Below are 18721 nucleotides of genomic sequence, written 5' to 3'. Positions count from 1 at the left end.
CACCAATCCAAGCACATGGTATGATAGGGATGAAGTATCACAACTAGGGAGAGGAGATGATAGAAAAATAAAAGAAAGAAAGCAGTAAAAGTAGGCGAAAAACATCGGATAAGGGACATGAAACCCAGGATAGTTGAGACTCGACTCAAGGAAAACTGAGATTACGCTCAGCAGAGAACCGAGAATAAAAAAGAAAGGGAGAAAACTGGAAAAGGCGAAGGAAGAAGAGGAAGGAAGCTGGGAGGGGGAAATGAACAAAGGAGATGAGAGGGGAGGAAAAGAGGGAGGGGTAAAGGAGAGAGAAACCAAGAAAAACTTGGGAGAAAATAGAGATGAGAGGAAAGAAGAAAGGAATGAAGGAAGGGTGGATGCCTTCGGCACCCAAGCCAAAGGCTAAGGCTGGTGGCAAAAGTTACTGGAATTGTGTTTCATAGAGAGAGTTTTAAAGAGAGAAAAAGAGACTTTTTAGAGAAGTTTGTATTTGTTATTGAAGAAACTATTTCAATCCTCATGATTTATATTCTGGATCATTGTCAATGTTGGTATTCACAGGGTTCTCTTGGCCTCGGCCTAACCATCACCCCGGGACCGCGGTCCACTACGAACTTCTGCATATTCCTCGGAAAAACCTACCGACCTGGGTTTCACCTTTAATATACGATTTTCAGTGCTTATAATCTTATATTAACATGCTATTACTCTTCCTGTTCAATATCTAATTGGTTTATATCAATTTTGTGATATACGCAATAAGCCATTGGCTTAGAGAACTCAAGAAACGAAGACTTGGGGCATAAAACACAAGTCTACTCGCAAACCAAAGCTATTTTTGCTCTATATATATTCACCTTCTTTGGCACCTTTAGTATCTTTTCTTTGTATAACAAATAATGAAACATTCACTGGCATTGCATCTCAATCCTAGCATTTACACTTCAACAACCGAATATCGAACCGTAGAAACAACTCTCTCTCGTGAAACCTTCTTTTAGTTTTCCATTTAGTTGTGTCTATGCCGCAAGAACCAACACTTTAATGGTTCCTTGACTGTTAGCAGTTAGCATGGTAGGGCTATCACTCTTCCAACATACAGCACTGATGAAGTACGACCCCGCATCATCATCAGCGTCATCCAAATCAGGCGACCCAAACTTATGCCTAGTCACCGGTTTAGAGATTTCCTGAAAAATTATACCCCGAAATTTTAGTTAATCACTTGGTAACAAAAAGCAGGAATGGGTTAAGTTTGAATGCCACTAACCTTATGATACACGAACACTTCATTTGTTTCGCTGCCACATGCAATGTATTCGCTGTTTACTGTAAGACCTACAAAGTTCTTCTCATTTGTGTGACCTTTGAAAGTACGAACCTTCAAACAGAGATGAAGAGTACAACTTAGTTAATTGATAATTAAGTTTCATAACATGATGTCAACAAGTCAATTCTGTTCTATTTTCTCAATTGGTTTTATAAACCACGTAGATTAGAGCATATAATAACTTGTTAACTATTGAAGTGTACTAAACTGATTTTGCTTCATGGAATAATCACTTACTGGAATATTATCCCTCACATTCCATAACCGCAATGTGCTATCAGTGGATGCAGAGGCAAGCTCATAGTTTGACAAGAACTTTACATAAGAAACAGCTTTCCCATGCCCAGTGAACACATGGAGTGGTTCGCTCGGATTTCTTAAATCATAATAGTGGATGTGATGGTCTGCTGAACCAACCTGGAAAAGGAAGCAGAAGAAGAAGGTTTCAGCTTACAGGACAAATCATATATATGACTCTTACGTGCACCACATACCCCACTCACCACAGGATGGCAAAGCAAAACTTAATAGATGTGTGCATGCACACATTAGTGTATGCACATGCCAGCTGAAGGCATGTTCGTCCAGTGCATTTCTCAGGCACAATATATTACCGCAAATTAAGCGAGAAAAGTACAAGGTTGCTCTCAAATCATTTAAGTACTAAACATGATCAAACAATGATGCAGATAGCGTGCCTTAAAGTTTCTCCAATATAGGCAATGAAAGGTGCATACCGCAATGCAGTTTCCAGATCCTGGATTATACTTGACGGAACATATGTTGGCTTTCATGTCAATATCAATAACGCTAGCTTCCTGCCTTGTGCACCAAAGTTTTAACTGATTTATATACAGGGTATAGAGGACGTGGTTAGTTTATAATGAACCCTTCCTTGAGCATCAAAAAAGGAGAAAGCAAAAGTACGTGTCACTCAAAATTGCTCACTTAAATCCCGACAGTCAGATGGTAAGCTGTGAGCGCAACCTCAAAGCATATAAGGGGGGATCTAATATTGTTTGGCATTGTTATAAAAGACATATTTACTGGTACTTCTAAAAGTTAAAACATAGGAAACAGTTCCACAACCAATATGCATTGTCAAAGGGCACAAGGACACATCAACATTGATGATGTCCTGTACATAGTGCATAAATCGGATACAAGCACACATCAACTATTTTGTTAGCCTAAACCAGCCAAGCCAACCTTAAGACAAGCATAGCAAATATAGCATTTGCCTAAACACGAAAGTCGCAACAATATATATTAGCATACACAATAGCAATTTGCCCCCTAGGGGTGTTCTCAGAAATTTCTTACTAATGATTTTATAAGTAAAAAATGGTGCATATGGTAATAATATTTCATTGCTTTTCCAAAAAGAGACTGGTACTACATTTCCGGTCACGTAAGCATAATAAAATTCTTGGTTTAACATTATAAAGATTTTGAGAGTACCTTACAATCATCACTACCAGATACAAGCCTTGTGGGCTCTGTGCATGAAAAATCAACACTCCAAGCACGTTTTTCATGCTCTTCATATTCCATGATACTCTGTTGAAAAAGTTTAAGCATGAGCAAAAAAACTGAAGGTGATGCAATAAAAGTTCAAATCACGCATGACACATCGATCAGAACAAGTAACATCATATACCTGCCGAGTATTTACATCCCAAACTGTTACTATTCCCTCATAATCAGTACTGGCTATATGGTTTTTAGTAAACTTGTTCCAGCTCAAGCAACTAAGCTTTGAACGTGTAGGCATCTCCACAACAGGACAGTGCACGTCAGCTGGATCATTCAAAACCTGTTAAAGAAATATCATAAACAATCAATATCAAAATTTCCAAAGAGCCATATATAGTAGTCAATGAGATGTCAACTGATTGGCTGGCTTCATAATTTGAGTGTGTCTAAGAAACCAACCCCCTCACCAAAGTGTGGACGTTTTAGTTGTCTTGGGTCTATCTTGCAAAATAACGGAGAATTAGATGGAGATCTCAACCATAGAATATGAGCTGGATGGATGAAGTGGAAGAGTGCATCCGGTGTGTTGTGCGATAGTCGTATGCCACTGAAGCTCAAGTGAATATTTTATAGAACGGCAATAAGGCCAATGATGCTTTATGGCACGAAATGTTAGACGGTCAAAAAGCAATACGTGCAAAAAATGAGTGTAGCTGAGATGAGAATGCTTTGTTGGATGTCTGGGCACAAAAGAAAGGATATGATTAAGAATGAGGACATCCGAGGTAAAATAAGAGTGGCCACAATTGAAGATAAGATGAGAGAAAATCAGTTAAGATGGTTTGGATATGTAAACCTGAAGACTTATAGATGCTCCGGTTAGAAGATGCGACTATGAGACTGAGACCCAGGGCAAAAACGGTAGATGAAGACCTATGAACACTTTTAAAGAGACTATAAAAAAATATATAAGTACTTGTAGCTAACAGAAGACTTGGTGCAAAACCGAGCACAATAACGTTCTAGGATTCATACTGCCGACCCCACTTAGTGGGATAAGGCTTGGTTGTTGTTGTTTTTGTGTCATACCATCAACAAATATTCTTCATACTCCAGATCCAGAAAAAAAAAACATTAATTGTGAGAGATTTTTTAAATACCATACATGAATGTTTATGATTTAAGTAATTTTCTTTAAATTGGCTAATTGTTCAATGGTTAATCTAATTCTATTTGTTCAAATATTCCAAGTAAAATCAACTTTTGTATTGAATCAAAACTATATTGATATGTTAAGAGGAAGGCATTCAAACAATAAAAAAGATACAGCAATTTGTCTTTGTTGAAAATATCTGAACACCCTTTCTTCTAGTATTTGACATTTTGACTAGACGATGCACTCAAGCAACCAAAAATATCTCAACACCCTTTCTTTTAGAAGTTGACAATACTGACTGTAGGTAGAAAAATAATGTTGCTGGAAGTAATGGTAAAAACAATCTTAAAATCGAAATCATACCGAAGAGAAGTCAAAAACTTTTATGCACCGTGATACTCCGGCAGTAGCAAATAACTCATAATCACAGTCAAATTCAATGCTGCAATGAAAATGAACATATGAGGTTAACAATACCAGTTACAAGTTCTCCAGAACATAGTTCATCCATAAGGAATCGAGAGATTTAATTCTGAAAGTTAGACATTATATGCAACGTAACTATCACCTGGATACTATATTGGCTGAGTGAAATAGATCCCCATGCCTAAGTTCAGCAATGACCCTCATTCGACTGTTTCATAGCCAACAAAAAGGAATGGTGATTATAGTTAATAAAATCGTATATCTGACTGTTGACCCAAACAAAAAGTACATTTATGTAAGGGATCCAATATCTGTGATCATACCTGTAACGTGTTAACGTAGTGAGCACTGTTTGAAAATCAGCAAGACCTGCAGTATAACCTTCTCTTTGTATTGCACCTTTGTCCTGTTCTTGCTGGGAATATGGTTGGTTCACCATCTGATGCCGCTTTTGCAGGTAACACTCTTGGAGTTCACCAAACTACAGCCAGGGATGGAATGAGAACAAACCAAGACAACCGTAAAAATGAGGAGGGTAACCTTAAATTCAAGTAAATTGACCAATACGGGAGCTGACACTGAAAAAAAATTCATTCTTCACTCCTTCCTAATGGAATAAAAAAGGTAGCGAGGAGCACGGCGCGACTATTTTGGAGTGCTAAAAACAATTCCCTAAAAAAAAATGTAAACTCAACTAAAGTCGAGAAACCCAATAACCAAAATCCAGTATAAGTATCGATTTCCTGCCAAGTTGACAAAGAGGTATATTAATGCATTTGTAGGGTATAATTGAAGTGGCTTTTGTTGAGGAGCAAATGAAGAAATAGGTTCTGGATGATTGAGAGGGTTGCCTTTATAACCCACCATCTAATGTTAAGTTGTTATAAATAATAGCAAAGATCCCAGGGGTAGTATATTCATTATAAAATGGAAGCACACAAAGTGCAAAATTAGTCTACAATCATTACAGGACTGTCACTGACCTGTGCATGGACCCGCTTTTTTCTGGCTATGGCAAGACCAGTTTGAGTCATATACTGGGAGTCTGATGCATCCTTTCTTGGAAGATTCCAAATTGACATCCCTCCTCGTCCACTAAGTGCACCGGTATTGTTATCTGTAGAGGAATGCCATTGCTTTCTTGCCCCATAAATAGAATCATCCGCTCCAAGCATCCGCAGCTTGACAGAGTATTTGTCCCTGGCACGGTATAATTCCATTCTACGTCTCTCTACTGCACCTATGTCCTCTTTGATAAATTGGAGATGGGTTTGCACCTGCAATATCGAATTGACTTAGTAACAGATACCATTTAATTCAATTCAATCAAATATATTTCAAATAACACCAATACGAAGAAACCTCATTAAGCTCGTCAACTTTTTGCTTCCTTAGGCAATTCAAGAAGTCAAGCAGTATTTGCATGTTTCTCTCCGCCTCTTCTTGTTCCATTTTCCTCTTCTTCTCTGCCAGGAGTGCCAACAGGGTGTCTAGCTCCTTGATTGACACTTCACATCCCTATCACAGCACACCACCACATTCAGACAGCAAACGACAATTCATATATTATTTTACTTGACTCGTACAGCCAGACTCACCTGGTGCAATGCCTGGTGAAAATGCTCTACAGGGGATGCATTTTTGGAAAGTTGACGAGCTGAGGTCTTCTTCAGAAGCTACAGTACACGTCGTACAACAGTAAGCTGCAGTTCCAAGTATATCATTTTTCATCTTTAAGGAGTGGGAATTTGAGAAGACCTTGTCCAGCAAAAAATTTGGGAACAATTGGTTGGTGCTGAGGAACTTGGCGCAGCAAGGGCAGTCGCTCTTGTTGCTGAGGTGGGTCTTGATGCACATGTAGCAGAAGCTATGACCACATGCTGTGAGGAAGGCGTCCTTTACCACCTGCATACAAATTGGGCATAACAAGTCCCTGTCGACCTCCGCCAGTCCTTTCTCATGCACCGGACAACCCATGTTACCGCTGCCTGGATCTGCCAAATCCCCGACGCTTGACTCCTTTGGTTCTGGTTTCACTGCTGGGACTAGAGCCCCGGTCGAGCACTCATCCATTCTTTCTCTCTAAACCTTTGCTTGAGCTTCAATTAACCGCTACTGCTCTTCGGGGACTAGAAATCAAAACTGTTACCTATTTCTTATGTGAACTAAGAAACAAAACGTGTCGATTCAGGTATTATACTCAAAGATGTAGTCATCTGGGGCAATTCTAACATTTATGGCATATGTTACACATTTTACTAAATAATCAAATAGCAAGCACTTCTATGGCACCTTAAGCATGCTTACAAGTTCTAAAATCAAACACCCGGAAAGCGAAAAGGATTTTGAACATATATCCCCCAATAGCAGTAGGTATTGCAGAGTACCAAAAATATTCAAAACAAAAGCAGGAAATGAAAGAGATGCAAGTGCTTGAAACTTACCAAATGACCAGTGGTGCAACCTGCAAGAATAACGCTAAAGAAGGAATGCCTCTCCTTCCGCCCTTGTCTTCGATATCCAATCAAATTGGCCACACTGCAACTTCAAACAAGTAAACTCAATCAAATCAATGCAAAATTGCAAATTAGCCAAAAATATCAACAATTATTTTAAAATCAACATAAATGGCAAGTTTAATTAGTTGGGGAAAATAGCAAAGCATCAAAACCAAAGTGCTAAAAGGTGCTAGACCACGGCCTAGAGCCTAGGCGTCTAGTGGGGACCTAGGTTTTTATTTAGTGTTAATTAAATTTATTATATAACATATAAATAAATGTCTACTTATACTTAAACAAATACATAATTATATTGAGATAAATATGTAGTAAAATAAAATGACATAAATTATAAAGTACGAAAACATATTGAAAATTAAGACCAAATATATAAAGAGTGTCCATCCAAACATCCAACAAGTATACTATAATTTATTGATAAAATATAAATGAAAGTTATCTAATTTCCATCCATTTTTTATTAATGTAAGAGTCGTGATCTATGCAGTCTAAGCGGGCACCTAGACAACCTTCTTTATTTTCTAAACACTTGAGGAATAATCATGGCGGTGCATCGCCTAGCGCCTATACGGAGCCTGAACGGTGGTTTTTAGATCAGTGATCAAAACCCAAATGAAAGCCAAACAAATATCCAGAATAATATTACACAAAAGAAGAAAACTAAATCAGGTGAGAGCGAGAGAGAGAGAGCTTACAATTTGAGGAGGGAGCACTTGGTTGCAGTGTGAACTCAAAGGAAGAAGAAGTGATCGAAAGAGGGAGAGAGGTTAAATAGGTTCATGAGTTTGGTTGGCAACTGTCAGTGTGTAACACAAAATATAAGAAGTCCACAATCAGCCACGTGTACCTCCAGCTGACATTCTGTTGCCTTTTCGCGGATAGCATGATTTGGGCTTTTTATTGCTGCAACTTCTAGGCCCAGCTGACATTATAGTATTCAATCGGGTTAAATAAACCCGAATTGCAAACCCGGTAGAACTCATTTAAAAACTCCAATCAATTCAATCCACTTAAATGAATAGTAACTGTCCAAATTCATCTTCACCCCTAAATTGAATTGCTTAGTCAATTCATATTAAAATATTATTATTATTATTGTTTTAAAATAATAAAAAATAATTTTATTTTTAATTTCGAATAAGATTTTTAACAAATCTTGTCATGCCACGTGTCATTATTCGAAAGTATAATTTTTGTGGATAGATTTTAATGGAGAATTTTAACCATTTCCATAGCGTCAATGTCATGATTTTTTAAGAGTTTGGTGTGTTTTTGTAATTTTATTTGGTGTGTTTTTTATAAGTTTATTGTGTGCGTTGATGTAATTTTATTTGGTGTGTTTTTTTAAGTTTATTTGGTGTTTTTTTGTAGTTTTATTTTGTTTGAATAAATATGCTCTCAATTTAAATAAAGTACCCAATTTAATAAATAAAAAATTACATAAAGTATTAAAAATAAATACGAAATTACATAATGTACTAAAAATAAATAAGAAATTACATAAAGTACTAAAAATAAATACAAAATTACATAATGTACTAAAAATAAATACGAAATTACATAATGTACTAAAAATAAATGCGAGACTACATAAAGTATTAAAAATAAATAAGAAATTACATAAAGTCTTAGTAGCTAGGATATGTGATGCTAGGGTCTTCGTTGTTAGGATCTGTGTAGCTAGGACCCTTCCACTTGTTCCCTTGTTTCTTGCACGCCTCCTTCGCACCACGTCCATATTTTTCGATGTCCAAAAATATTTAGATTTCGGAGACATTCCTTCTATAGGCTTATTCATAGTTTCACGATCTTGTAGAACCATCATTTATTCTCTAAGCATCTCCCTTTCTTGATTAAGTAGTTATCTTTGTCTCTTAGTAGCTGCTAAGATTGCTTGTGTATTCATAGCTTTTGCCTCGTCTCTAGCCGTGTCTCGTGGCAAGTTTAGTTCACCTTGGCGAGCAAGTTTGTCCCCATATTTTGTAGTCATTCTTGGAAGAACTTCATTTTTCTTTGTTGCCTTTTTACCTTGAGGCCTTAGCTCAGCTTCGGCACTACTTCAGGTGTCCCTTCCAGCACTTCAAATGGGTCGCCTTTCTGTTGGTCCGAGTCTGCTTCTGGCGAAGAGTGTAGAGGAATGCCATGCATGACAACTTTTGGACCGGTTGACATAAGAGTGTATCTAGGACAATCTTTGACAACATTCCAAAATTCTCAGCAGTTGAATAATTTGTTTTTGTTGTTCGCATTGTAACAAGCTTGTGCTTGAAGCGTTTATAAAATGCAGGAGAAGACAATTTTATAATCAAGGTAATTAAGGCGGGATAAGACAATATTATAAAATGCGAGTGTAATACAAATAAAAAAATAAAAATATTGTCACCTGATCCGTTAAACTTCTGCCACTACTCAGATTATTGGCAGCTTGAGAAAGGGCGTTTTTCCAACAAGTAAGTGATTGGTTGAGTTTTTTTCAACAACCTTGAAGACCTTGACAACTTTTTGAGTTTTTTCCAAGCTTCTCACAAAATAATGTAGTAATTTTACTCCAAAGTTCTCGCAACTGCATCTTATTACCCGTAATCGGGTCATGAGTAGCTTGAACCCAACATTCACACAACGTAAAATCTTAGATGATCGTCAAATTAGCCATTTTTTTCACACAAAAGTATATGAAAATTTTGGTTGAAAATGTTGAAAATATTTAAATGTGGTGTAAGATGGAAGATGATGGTTATGTATTTATAGAAAAAAAATTATAAATTTTCGTTTTATTTTTAAACAATTTTTATTAATTTAATTAATCTGCATCTGCAGTGCGGGCCCGCCCTCTGCATGCTGTCGAGAACGCGCGCCCACCAGCGTGTATTTCTCACACTCTTGGTGCAAAACAAATTCCTGCTTGTGTCTGACATCATGTTGGCGTTAGGCTAACATCGTATGGGCCGGTTACTGGGTCAATCCATTCTAGGCTGGGTAGATGGCTGACCTACACCTAACCCAACTGAGCTCCAAGCTACTTGCCAATAAATAAAGACAGATAAAGAGATCAACTTAATGGATAACAATTTTTCAACTGGGTTTTTTTGACCCAGCTGTAGCGTAACTTCAAATTTTAATCACAATCATTCATATTGATCTAATGCTACAAAAATAATGTGTAAATAACATGTGTATTTTAATGATGTGCACCAGAAACAATGAACAATAAAACTCAATGAACTTTTTGAAATACTAGTATGCTTATCCTTTAATATAAAAACAATGAACAAAAGATATCCAAAACTAACAATATAATACAAAGTTGACTAAAAATACATAATCTGAGCATATAGCTATAAAAACTAAGAACGTTCCAAAACTTTTTTTTGTCGGAATAAGTTAAAAAAAATTCGGATTAAAAATTTGAAATTCTTTGAATCTCTAAATCATTCTAATTTTCATTATGATTTTATCGGAAAATATTTGGATTTGGAACTTCTGGGTTTGAATTCGCAAAGTTTTATTGTCAGAATACAAAACACAATTCTAACTTACACCCCTAGCTTGGGTAGACTTGGCTAGTTTATCCCTGTTTGGTATAAGTTGGTTAATTTAATATGTAATAAAACTTAGGATAACTTCTATTTTACTATCATCAAGTTTTGCAAAATTCACCTTTTACCACACTTACTTTTTTCGCTTCACTTTCATACCTAAGATTTGAAATTTTTGCCAATTTCATACTTTAATTAATCATTCCGTTAACTAATGACACGACATTGCATTAACTAATGACATGATGTTTAAACTAATAAAAACTTCATATTTATTTTAATTTATATTCCATGTTACACAAATAGTTGGTCAATTGATGACATCACCAATTAACAAAGAACTTGGCAGAAAAATTAACGGAAAAATGAGGGTAATAGAAAAATCAAACTTTTTAGAATAAAGTGAAACGAAAAAAATAAAATAAGTGTAATAAAATGCGAATCTTGCAAAAGTTGAGAATAATAAAATAAAAATTATCCTAAAATTAATATATATGATTCCATTTTTGTACAAAATATCATTCATTATTTTTTAAAACGCATATACTTTGGAGTAATGAGACTTATAATTTTTAAAAGGAAGATTTTGGATGCGGTTCCTAGCCATGAATATTCTTTGATTGAAACCTTGTTGGTTTTCAATTTTTGATCAAAGCCCATGAAAATTTTAGAATAACTAAAAGTTTCGTCGGCCAAAACGGACCAATTTGAGAGAAAAACAGAATAAGAAACTGTACAACATTGAATATCCTTGCCAAAACGAAGCGTAATAATTTGAGCAGAAAAATGAAGAGAGGCTGTTAAATTCCCTGAAACAGGGAAATGCAGTCTGGTATGGTGTGTTTGTGTTGGTAACTATCCTTGCGTGTGTTGTTTGCAACCTTTAGGTCCGTAATGATGAGAGCCTCGCCTCACCATCTTCTTGCACAAATAGCAATAGTGGTTTTGACATGCCCAGCAGAACATGTGATTGTTATTGCCAATCTGGTCGGAAAAGTTTCTTGTTAGTCGTATTCACAAAACTTCGAAAACATAAAGGATAATTACTATACCATATGCGGGTGTGCTTGTAAACATTATAATTGCTACGTCAAAATTTGAAAAAACAAAAAAACAAAATCAAAAAGAGAGAGAGAGAGAGACATAAGTTTCCTCAATATTTGACTCACCTTGGCATTAAACTGACGACAATTAGGGCACACCTGACCATTCTGAACAAAGAGTTGGGCTTGAATCTGACCCAAAACCTGTCGTGGATTCATCTGTGCTTCCCAGTTCTGAATTTCTTCTTGTGTGAATAGTTCACATGCACCATCTCTTCAATTAAAACAAGTTAATTAGTTATACAGAAAGTAGGTGTGTAAATATTCATGCACGTAGAAATCAACAATAGGAATAGACTGTAAATACTTTAAATCGATTTAAGCACCTGAAATGATCATATCCGTCAATTTCCTTATCACAGCGATAGCAGAAGTAGTGCCCACAGTTTTCACACACCATCTTGTTGCAGCCCCCAGTTTTGGATATTGCCATCTTACATGATGGGCATTGCTTTGCATCGCGAAGAATTTCCCTCACACTGAGAACCTCATTGATCATCTCAAGTTCTTTGCGCTTTTGATCATCTTTCAATTGAGATGAACTCTGACGTTCCTGCTCAATAAATTCGTTTACAGTTAATTCTTAGTCTATCAAAATGTAATGAAGTTTCTAACATACAATTAGGAAACTAGATGAATATATTTTTCTCTAGCATATCAGCATTGCAGAAAACATGCCTTCAAACCCGAATTTTTATTATGAGTAGAATAATAACCATGTATCTTAGGATAAAAATTGTTCAATATTCTTTTTTCTCTTACGCATAATTAGATTCAAGTTGCAACAATAATCAATTGACAATGGAAAAATCAGATGAGAATAAAAATCATTAGATCCATGCTGAACCAGAAACAAAAACAGAAATTTGTCTGTGTGAATGTTTGAGGAGTCAGAAAGCAGGGTTCTGGACCATTTAACTCAACCATTGCATATTCTCACTCAATGAACTCAGACTACACAGATAAACTTGTATATCTTAAACTATCTGATAAAAAAAGATGGGCAGTGGTATTCACACACCCCTTTTTACCTCTCAGACACCCTTGTTACATTTTGTCCATTGAACTTCAATTCATTTGATCCGACACCCGAAAAATGAGAGGGATGTGTGAGAAGTAAAAATGGATGTGTGGATAGCACCACCCAAAAGGATATAGTATCAACCTTCACAACCATATATATCTTTTACCAAACGTCAGATGATTTTACCACAAAATCCTGCTTTGATGAGGTGATAAACATGACAAAGCAGTTTAAACTTTACCTGCAAGATACGAAGCTTAAGCTCTGGTGTCATACATTCAATACCCACATGCCGCCGCTCCCTGCAAAGTGTGCAAAAGCTAAAGAAGCACTTTACGCATTGGGCATGCTGGTCTTCATCCACTATGCAGGGAGTTTCACATCTTGGGCAGTACATGACATCCGACATTGACTCTAGTGTTTTAGTCAACATTAAGGAATCCCATCGTTCAAACTCTTCATCACCAAGCAATCGTTTTAACAAACCTGGTGGGATCATACTCCCACATTTTGCATCTGGACACTGCAGTTTGTGTATGGTGCCTTCCTTGACATGCATGTCGGAATAAGTCTTCATGCATCCCCCACAGAAGAAATGCCGGCATGGTAGCCTGATAAACTCAGTGCCTAGAAAGATACATTAGTGCGATGAATAAGACCTGAAATTTTCATTTTGAATTGATAATAAACAGATGGCACAGTGATAAACCGCCTACAAAGGATGAATCAATTAAGCTAATTACAAGGGCTTTTGACACGGTAATTACAATCAACTACAAAGTAATTAAAATAAATTAAAAGGCAAAATTGGATACTGATAGATTCATTCTAAGGATGGAATACTCAAGAGATGCATTACAAGGATGTGGTTTAACACAGACACAAGAATACAAGTTTTTAATGTATAAGTTATGCATGTGCAGAAATCAGAAGGAAAAGGACTAGAAAAATATCACAAGTTACCAAAAAGTTAATTTCGATTTGACTTGTGTGATTCATAAAATGTTTTGAACCGTTGATCTTACTGCTAAACTCTAAATGATTTGACTGGAAATCCCTGACATAATTGTTTTAAGAATTATTTGGCTTTGTGCATGCGAACAATGATCATACTAAAGTCAACCAGAATATAAGTTTGCCATATAGCATATGACAAAGAACGTATAGTCCCATCACTATTGATTATTCCCAAACTTGAAGAAAAATTAGTGTAACTTGAAGTGAACTCACTGAATATATGTTTCATATTCCTTGGCACAAAAGGAAAAAAAAGAAAGAGAAAAACACGACAGACCAATTTCATAATAGAAATTACTTCTATATCAAATTCAAAGGAACCTATGTCATGAAAGAATATATTACCTGCATACTCACTGAAACAGATGCAGCACTCGTGCAAATTATTGTGAAAGTTCTCAAGTAGTTTATCATCGTTGTAACTTTTAATAACCGGAATATCAACATCTGGAGAAACACTTCCTGTAACTGCACGTCTATCTACAGCAGCCCTTACACCATAAGGACCAAGAATTATTTCTTTATCAAACCCCAGATAAGAGAGAGAAGAATTTTGTAGCCATTCCACCCATTGGTACATAACCTCCTGTCCTGATTGTTCAGTCCATATTGAATCCAGCATAGAACACAAATTGGAGATTTTACTAGAATCCAGCCACTGAACAGATATTGAAAAATAAGGTGGTAGGTGACTTGGGTATGATTTAGGTAATATACACGTCAATATAATTGGTGGAAGATGCTGGACATTGAAAGGATATGAGAAGTCATCAGGACTGTTGCTTCTGGTCTTATGATCCGACGAATTCAACTTTGTAGTAACAGCAATTTCACCAGGAGTTTCAATGTGTATATGAATCTGCATATGCACAGGTGTCATATGAATTTCTTTCAAATAAATAATTAAAGGAACTCTAAAATCATGGATTATTGCCAAACCTGAAAAGATCGAAGGTCTCTTTGTCTTTCAAAAATGCAAAAATGGTCTCCATAAATGGACTCCATAGCGAGCAACTGCCAAAAACATAATGATGAGAAAAAGTGCCAAAGAAAAAGAGCAATTGCACGCTGAAAAAATTAGAAAAAGTAACATAAAGGAGGCTCGAAATGCTCCTACATGCGAGGACCAGATCATATATCTCACATATAAACAGAGTCACATCCATCATCCTATCATTCATTGTTATGTTTCACTTTCAATTAGCAATTCCTTTTCTCTAGCTTCAGTCCCTCCCTATAATGTTTATGTAGCAAAAAGTTAGGCATATTAAAAAACATGTGAGCACCAAATTATACCGATCTGTCACACCCCGAAACTGAGGGTGACTTATGGGGAGTAAAAATGATGTAGAATTACCAGATCACTTGTACGAGTAAAAATGATAAAGATGAATTGAATCCTAGAAAGTAAACAATAGAATGATTAAATGTCGGATAACAGTTTTAAGAAAAAAATTAAAAGTAAATGCATATACTTATATAGACCAGCCAAAAGAAATTAAACTGATTTATAATTATGTTTAAAGCTTTCACATCACAAGAGATAGCACTAAAAAGGGTATGCTTAAAACAAATGGCTCACAAACACGAGACAAACACTTTTGACACTCATTGTGACACACTGTTTAAGTCATTAGATTGAATTAGATTGAATCTTTCAATGGCTAGGCTTGTATCTAGATTATATTTTACTAGTTTGTTTTATTAACAGCAACTAATAAACATAGAAATGAATAAAATGTTTCAAATTTCTTTGATTATTTATACTCTCTTCTCCCTCTTCGCTCTGAATCATACTCGTCTCTCTCCTTCCACCCCTCAAAAACTTCATCTTCTTCTTTCTTGGCATACCGAGTACTGATTCTCAACTATCTTCTTCAATGCCCTTGTAGATTAATTAATTTTCTTTTTTTTTCTTGACAATTCATTTCAAATCTGGGGACGAGGAATGCATAAAGACACATAAGGTATCCAAATTAAAAGCCAATCATCAATTTTCAAAAAACTTCAAGAGTAAAAGAAATTTATACCAGAACTAAATCGTAACCTGTACTGGGTGCATACATGGAATTAGTACTGAAGGAACTGTTGAATGGTATATAAATGAAAACTTCAAAGCTTGTGTGAGATTAACATTATTTAACTTGAATATTTCTGTCTCCATAGTCCATACAGCATACATTATTTAACTTGAATATTTCTTTGGTTTTTAACTCTTTTCTGGGTTCCAAAAGTTTGTTATGAGATGAATATAAATCCCAACCTTTCAAGATGAAACGAACCTCAAGCATATTTTATTGGTAAGTGAATAATATGTCACCAACAAAGAAGATGCAAAAGCCTGTTACAAATAACCACGATAACATCATAGAGTCAAGAGTTTTCTTTCAGACTGAAGATGCTCTCCAGTAATTTTAAAAGTTCACAGTTATTTGTTTTTAACATTCCCCAATTCTATTTCTGTCACTATTTTTTTGCTCCCTCTGATGTTCCCAATTCTATTTCTTGTTCAAACTTAAAACAATTGAAGGGACTGTATATAATAGAAACTCAGATATGACAAAATGAACCAATGTAATGGTATGGTTTTAACCATACCAAAACTAATACTGATTCAGTTCAAGAAAAGCCAAAGTGACAAATCAAATATAACTATCCAATTATCCATTAAATATTTTTCAAATCTGGAAACAACAACAAAAGCTCTTCCTAGGGAAATTCACTATTTATTCTATTCTTTCTCTGAAATTCACTGTATAAATATTTATATTGTTTGAGACACAAGAAAAACTAAAGTGCTTCCATAGTCAATTTTCCTGAATAATTTTATTTATATTGTTTGAGACACAAGAAAAACTAAAGTGCTTCCATAGTCAATTTTCCTGAATAATTTTCCATCCCCATTGATTTGATTTTTCATAAACCCAGGTAGATAAAACCAAAACACTTGCCCTGTACAACCTTTGTCCAGAAATGTCAAGACTAGCATGCTTTGCAAATAACTATGACTTGTGACTCGAAGAGAGGGGTGATAAGAGTAAGCAGGAAATCAAATTGCTCAGATTTTACTTTAAGAAAACAAGCAATGATGCAGAGATAAATACTACATCAGGTATCATCTAATAGACTAATATCCAACTAATGTGTGAGTCTTATTTGATACCACCAGCACGGTGGCACCGGCGAAATTCTCATGATTTCAGCACAGTACAGCTAAATAAGTAAGCCTGAATTAAAATCCAAGCTACAATAACTAAATTATACTTAAAAATGGTGGCAACAATTAAAGCTAGCATCAACGAGAAAGTAAAAAAACTTGAAGGTCTCATATTACCTCATCCTCCTGAGCCTGATCGTTGATCCTTATCTGCTCGTCCAACAACTCGGGCTCTTGGACACCCAGCTGCAACTCTTCCAATCTACTCACCACATCATAATCATCATCCTCATGAGATTTTCTGGAATCCGACGCCCCAACGTCTTCCCCCGCAACACCAACACCAATAGCGATTCTCTCTTTTTCTTCTTCTTCTTCCTTTTCTTCATGTTCTTCTTGCTGCCCAGTTGCTGTCTCGACAATACGCCCAGACCCCACTTGATCGTTGGAAGAACCCACCTCAGATTTCTTCACAAACTGCTGTTTGACCAGCGGGCCACGCCGATTCCGTGAAACCCAATTAGGATTTCTAGGCTTCTTTGGGTTTGGGATAAAATTTGGGGGTTTGGAGTAGCTTGTGGAGGCGGTGCGTTCAACCCTCTCTGGCTGAGAAGAGGAGGAAGGAAGTGAAGGTGAGTCGGGACCGTTGGGAGGTCGGAGTTTTTGTTTTCCACCTCCTCCTCTGTCCTTTCCCATGGCGGATTCGCAATTAGTCTACCGGGGTCGAGGAAGAGAGAAACAGAAAGAGGGGCGGCTGAGGTGTCGTGGGAAAAACGGAGACTGAGGTGTGGGTTTCTGTGCTTTCTTTATATGGAAGGGGAGGGAGACTCGGGAGATATTTCAGAGTGCTAAACAAGGACACGTAACTGTTTACCAAAAAAAAACAAGGACAACTAGTAATAGCATCCTCTCCGGATCCTCTTTTGGGGTGTTTGAACCCGTTTTTACACTATCGGCCCGAGTGATTGAGGCCGTTGAATGACAAAGTGGTTGAAATAATTTTGTATTATTATTGAAAAATAATATTGTGATTTTAATCATGGTATTATCTTTAGTAATATATTAAATTATTTGAACATACATTACTCTAAATCCGGGATATGCACAGCATCAGATAATGAAGCATGCATGATGAGATATTATCTATATGAATTTGAGGTTCAGGATGCATGCGGCAGTTTTGGTAAAAGATGATGAGAGCCTAGGAAAGCTAGGCTTTTGGTGATGATGTGGTGATGCGATAAGCCTAGGATTTGATAGTGATGGAGTTATGATAAGAAGCCTAGATAGGCTAGGTCTTTGGTCATGATGGGATAAACCTAGATAGGTTTTTATTTGAAAAGTTAGCCACACGGATCATATTTCATTCTGCAAGTTAGAGTTGCAGTTGGACTCCACAATTATCTAGCCGTGTCAAGCAAATATCAATCCTATAAATACGAGGCGCTGTGCAATGTAAAAAGCCATTCCAACTCAACACATAAACTACCCTGCGCAAACCCTCGCTCTATGCGAAACCTCTCAAACATCTTGAGATTTTTTATTTTCTTTTTCGCCAACACATCTTCAGTTTGGATAAACAGCATTGTGAAGGCAACCAGCGAACATCTTCAGTTTGGATAAACAACACTGTTGCCGTAGAATCAGCCGACCACGGAGCACCTTCAATTTAGATAAACAGCATTGCGTCGAGGCCGACTGGTTATCTATCCAAGTCTCGGTCGAGAAGGATTTTTGAATCCTTAATGGTAGAGGTCATCTCATTAGCCTTTTCCGCGAAGTGAGGTGTTACAAGTTACTACATTCGACACATTGAAAGCCGAATTTGATATTGAACTTCGCAGAACTAGCAGCTTTGTCTTCAGGCTCTAGAACCCGAAGGCCGAGAGTGTTCATTCCTCGGCCGCAGCCGCAAGATCGAAAAGTCAGCAACGCACCCAACGCAACATCAACATATTTTACTCCTCGGTCGAGCTCAGCCGATGA

At 36.5% G+C, this 18721-nt stretch overlaps 2 protein-coding genes across 9 annotated transcripts; both read right to left on the bottom strand.

Moving 5' to 3' along the window:
• Positions 1 to 807: 807 nt before the first annotated feature.
• LOC126625757 (E3 ubiquitin-protein ligase COP1-like) lies at positions 808 to 7684 on the bottom strand. 7 transcript variants are annotated; one of them, XM_050294813.1, is made up of 15 exons: positions 7594 to 7684; positions 6824 to 6923; positions 6138 to 6544; positions 5978 to 6055; positions 5742 to 5897; positions 5363 to 5656; positions 4703 to 4860; positions 4522 to 4587; positions 4317 to 4395; positions 2982 to 3137; positions 2783 to 2881; positions 2059 to 2163; positions 1559 to 1738; positions 1262 to 1372; positions 808 to 1181 (listed from the first exon to the last, which is right to left on the bottom strand). In XM_050294813.1, exons 3-15 carry the CDS (start codon positions 6450 to 6452, stop codon positions 1011 to 1013), a joined length of 1968 nt encoding a protein of 655 aa, XP_050150770.1. In that variant the 5' UTR covers positions 6453 to 6544; positions 6824 to 6923; positions 7594 to 7684; the 3' UTR covers positions 808 to 1010. The 7 variants fall into 7 exon arrangements, with proteins under 7 accessions (XP_050150770.1, XP_050150775.1, XP_050150771.1 ...); XM_050294818.1 differs by having other exon boundaries at positions 6138 to 6508; XM_050294814.1 differs by having other exon boundaries at positions 6824 to 6917; positions 7594 to 7680.
• Positions 7685 to 11034: 3350 nt separating this feature from the next.
• On the bottom strand, positions 11035 to 17562 carry LOC126625756 (uncharacterized). 2 transcript variants are annotated; one of them, XM_050294811.1, is made up of 7 exons: positions 16913 to 17556; positions 14518 to 14592; positions 13924 to 14437; positions 12803 to 13188; positions 11864 to 12090; positions 11604 to 11751; positions 11035 to 11418 (listed from the first exon to the last, which is right to left on the bottom strand). In XM_050294811.1, the coding sequence occupies exons 1-7, from the start codon at positions 17429 to 17431 to the stop codon at positions 11290 to 11292; spliced, it is 1998 nt and encodes a 665-aa protein (XP_050150768.1). In that variant the 5' UTR covers positions 17432 to 17556; the 3' UTR covers positions 11035 to 11289. The 2 variants fall into 2 exon arrangements, with proteins under 2 accessions (XP_050150768.1, XP_050150769.1); XM_050294812.1 differs by lacking the exons at positions 11035 to 11418; positions 11604 to 11751 and adding an exon at positions 12569 to 12702 and having other exon boundaries at positions 11921 to 12090; positions 16913 to 17562.
• Between the last annotated feature and the right edge of the window lie 1159 nt (positions 17563 to 18721).

Source organism: Malus sylvestris, chromosome 6 (genome assembly GCF_916048215.2).
Source record: "Malus sylvestris chromosome 6, drMalSylv7.2, whole genome shotgun sequence".
Classification (NCBI taxonomy): domain Eukaryota; kingdom Viridiplantae; phylum Streptophyta; class Magnoliopsida; order Rosales; family Rosaceae; genus Malus; species Malus sylvestris.
The sequence above is the reverse complement of the archived record's forward strand: the minus strand, read 5'-3'. Positions and strand labels throughout refer to the sequence as shown.

What these genes read in the sequence shown, in the direction of transcription:
- LOC126625757 (XM_050294813.1), bottom strand. Translation starts at nt 6,452, where the DNA reads ATGGATGAGTGCTCGACCGGGGCTCTAGTCCCAGCAGTGAAACCAGAA. An exon ending in AAAAGCGGGTCCATGCACAG is followed by an intron (nt 4,861 to 5,362) that starts GTCAGTGACAGT and finishes CCCTGGCTGTAG; the next exon opens with TTTGGTGAACTCCAAGAGTG. An exon ending in ATGTGAGGGATAATATTCCA is followed by an intron (nt 1,373 to 1,558) that starts GTAAGTGATTAT and finishes CTCTGTTTGAAG; the next exon opens with GTTCGTACTTTCAAAGGTCA.
- LOC126625756 (XM_050294811.1), bottom strand. Translation starts at nt 17,431, where the DNA reads ATGGGAAAGGACAGAGGAGGAGGTGGAAAACAAAAACTCCGACCTCCC. An exon ending in GAGACCTTCGATCTTTTCAG is followed by an intron (nt 14,438 to 14,517) that starts GTTTGGCAATAA and finishes GTGCATATGCAG; the next exon opens with ATTCATATACACATTGAAAC. An exon ending in GACGGATATGATCATTTCAG is followed by an intron (nt 11,752 to 11,863) that starts GTGCTTAAATCG and finishes TTTTAATTGAAG; the next exon opens with AGATGGTGCATGTGAACTAT.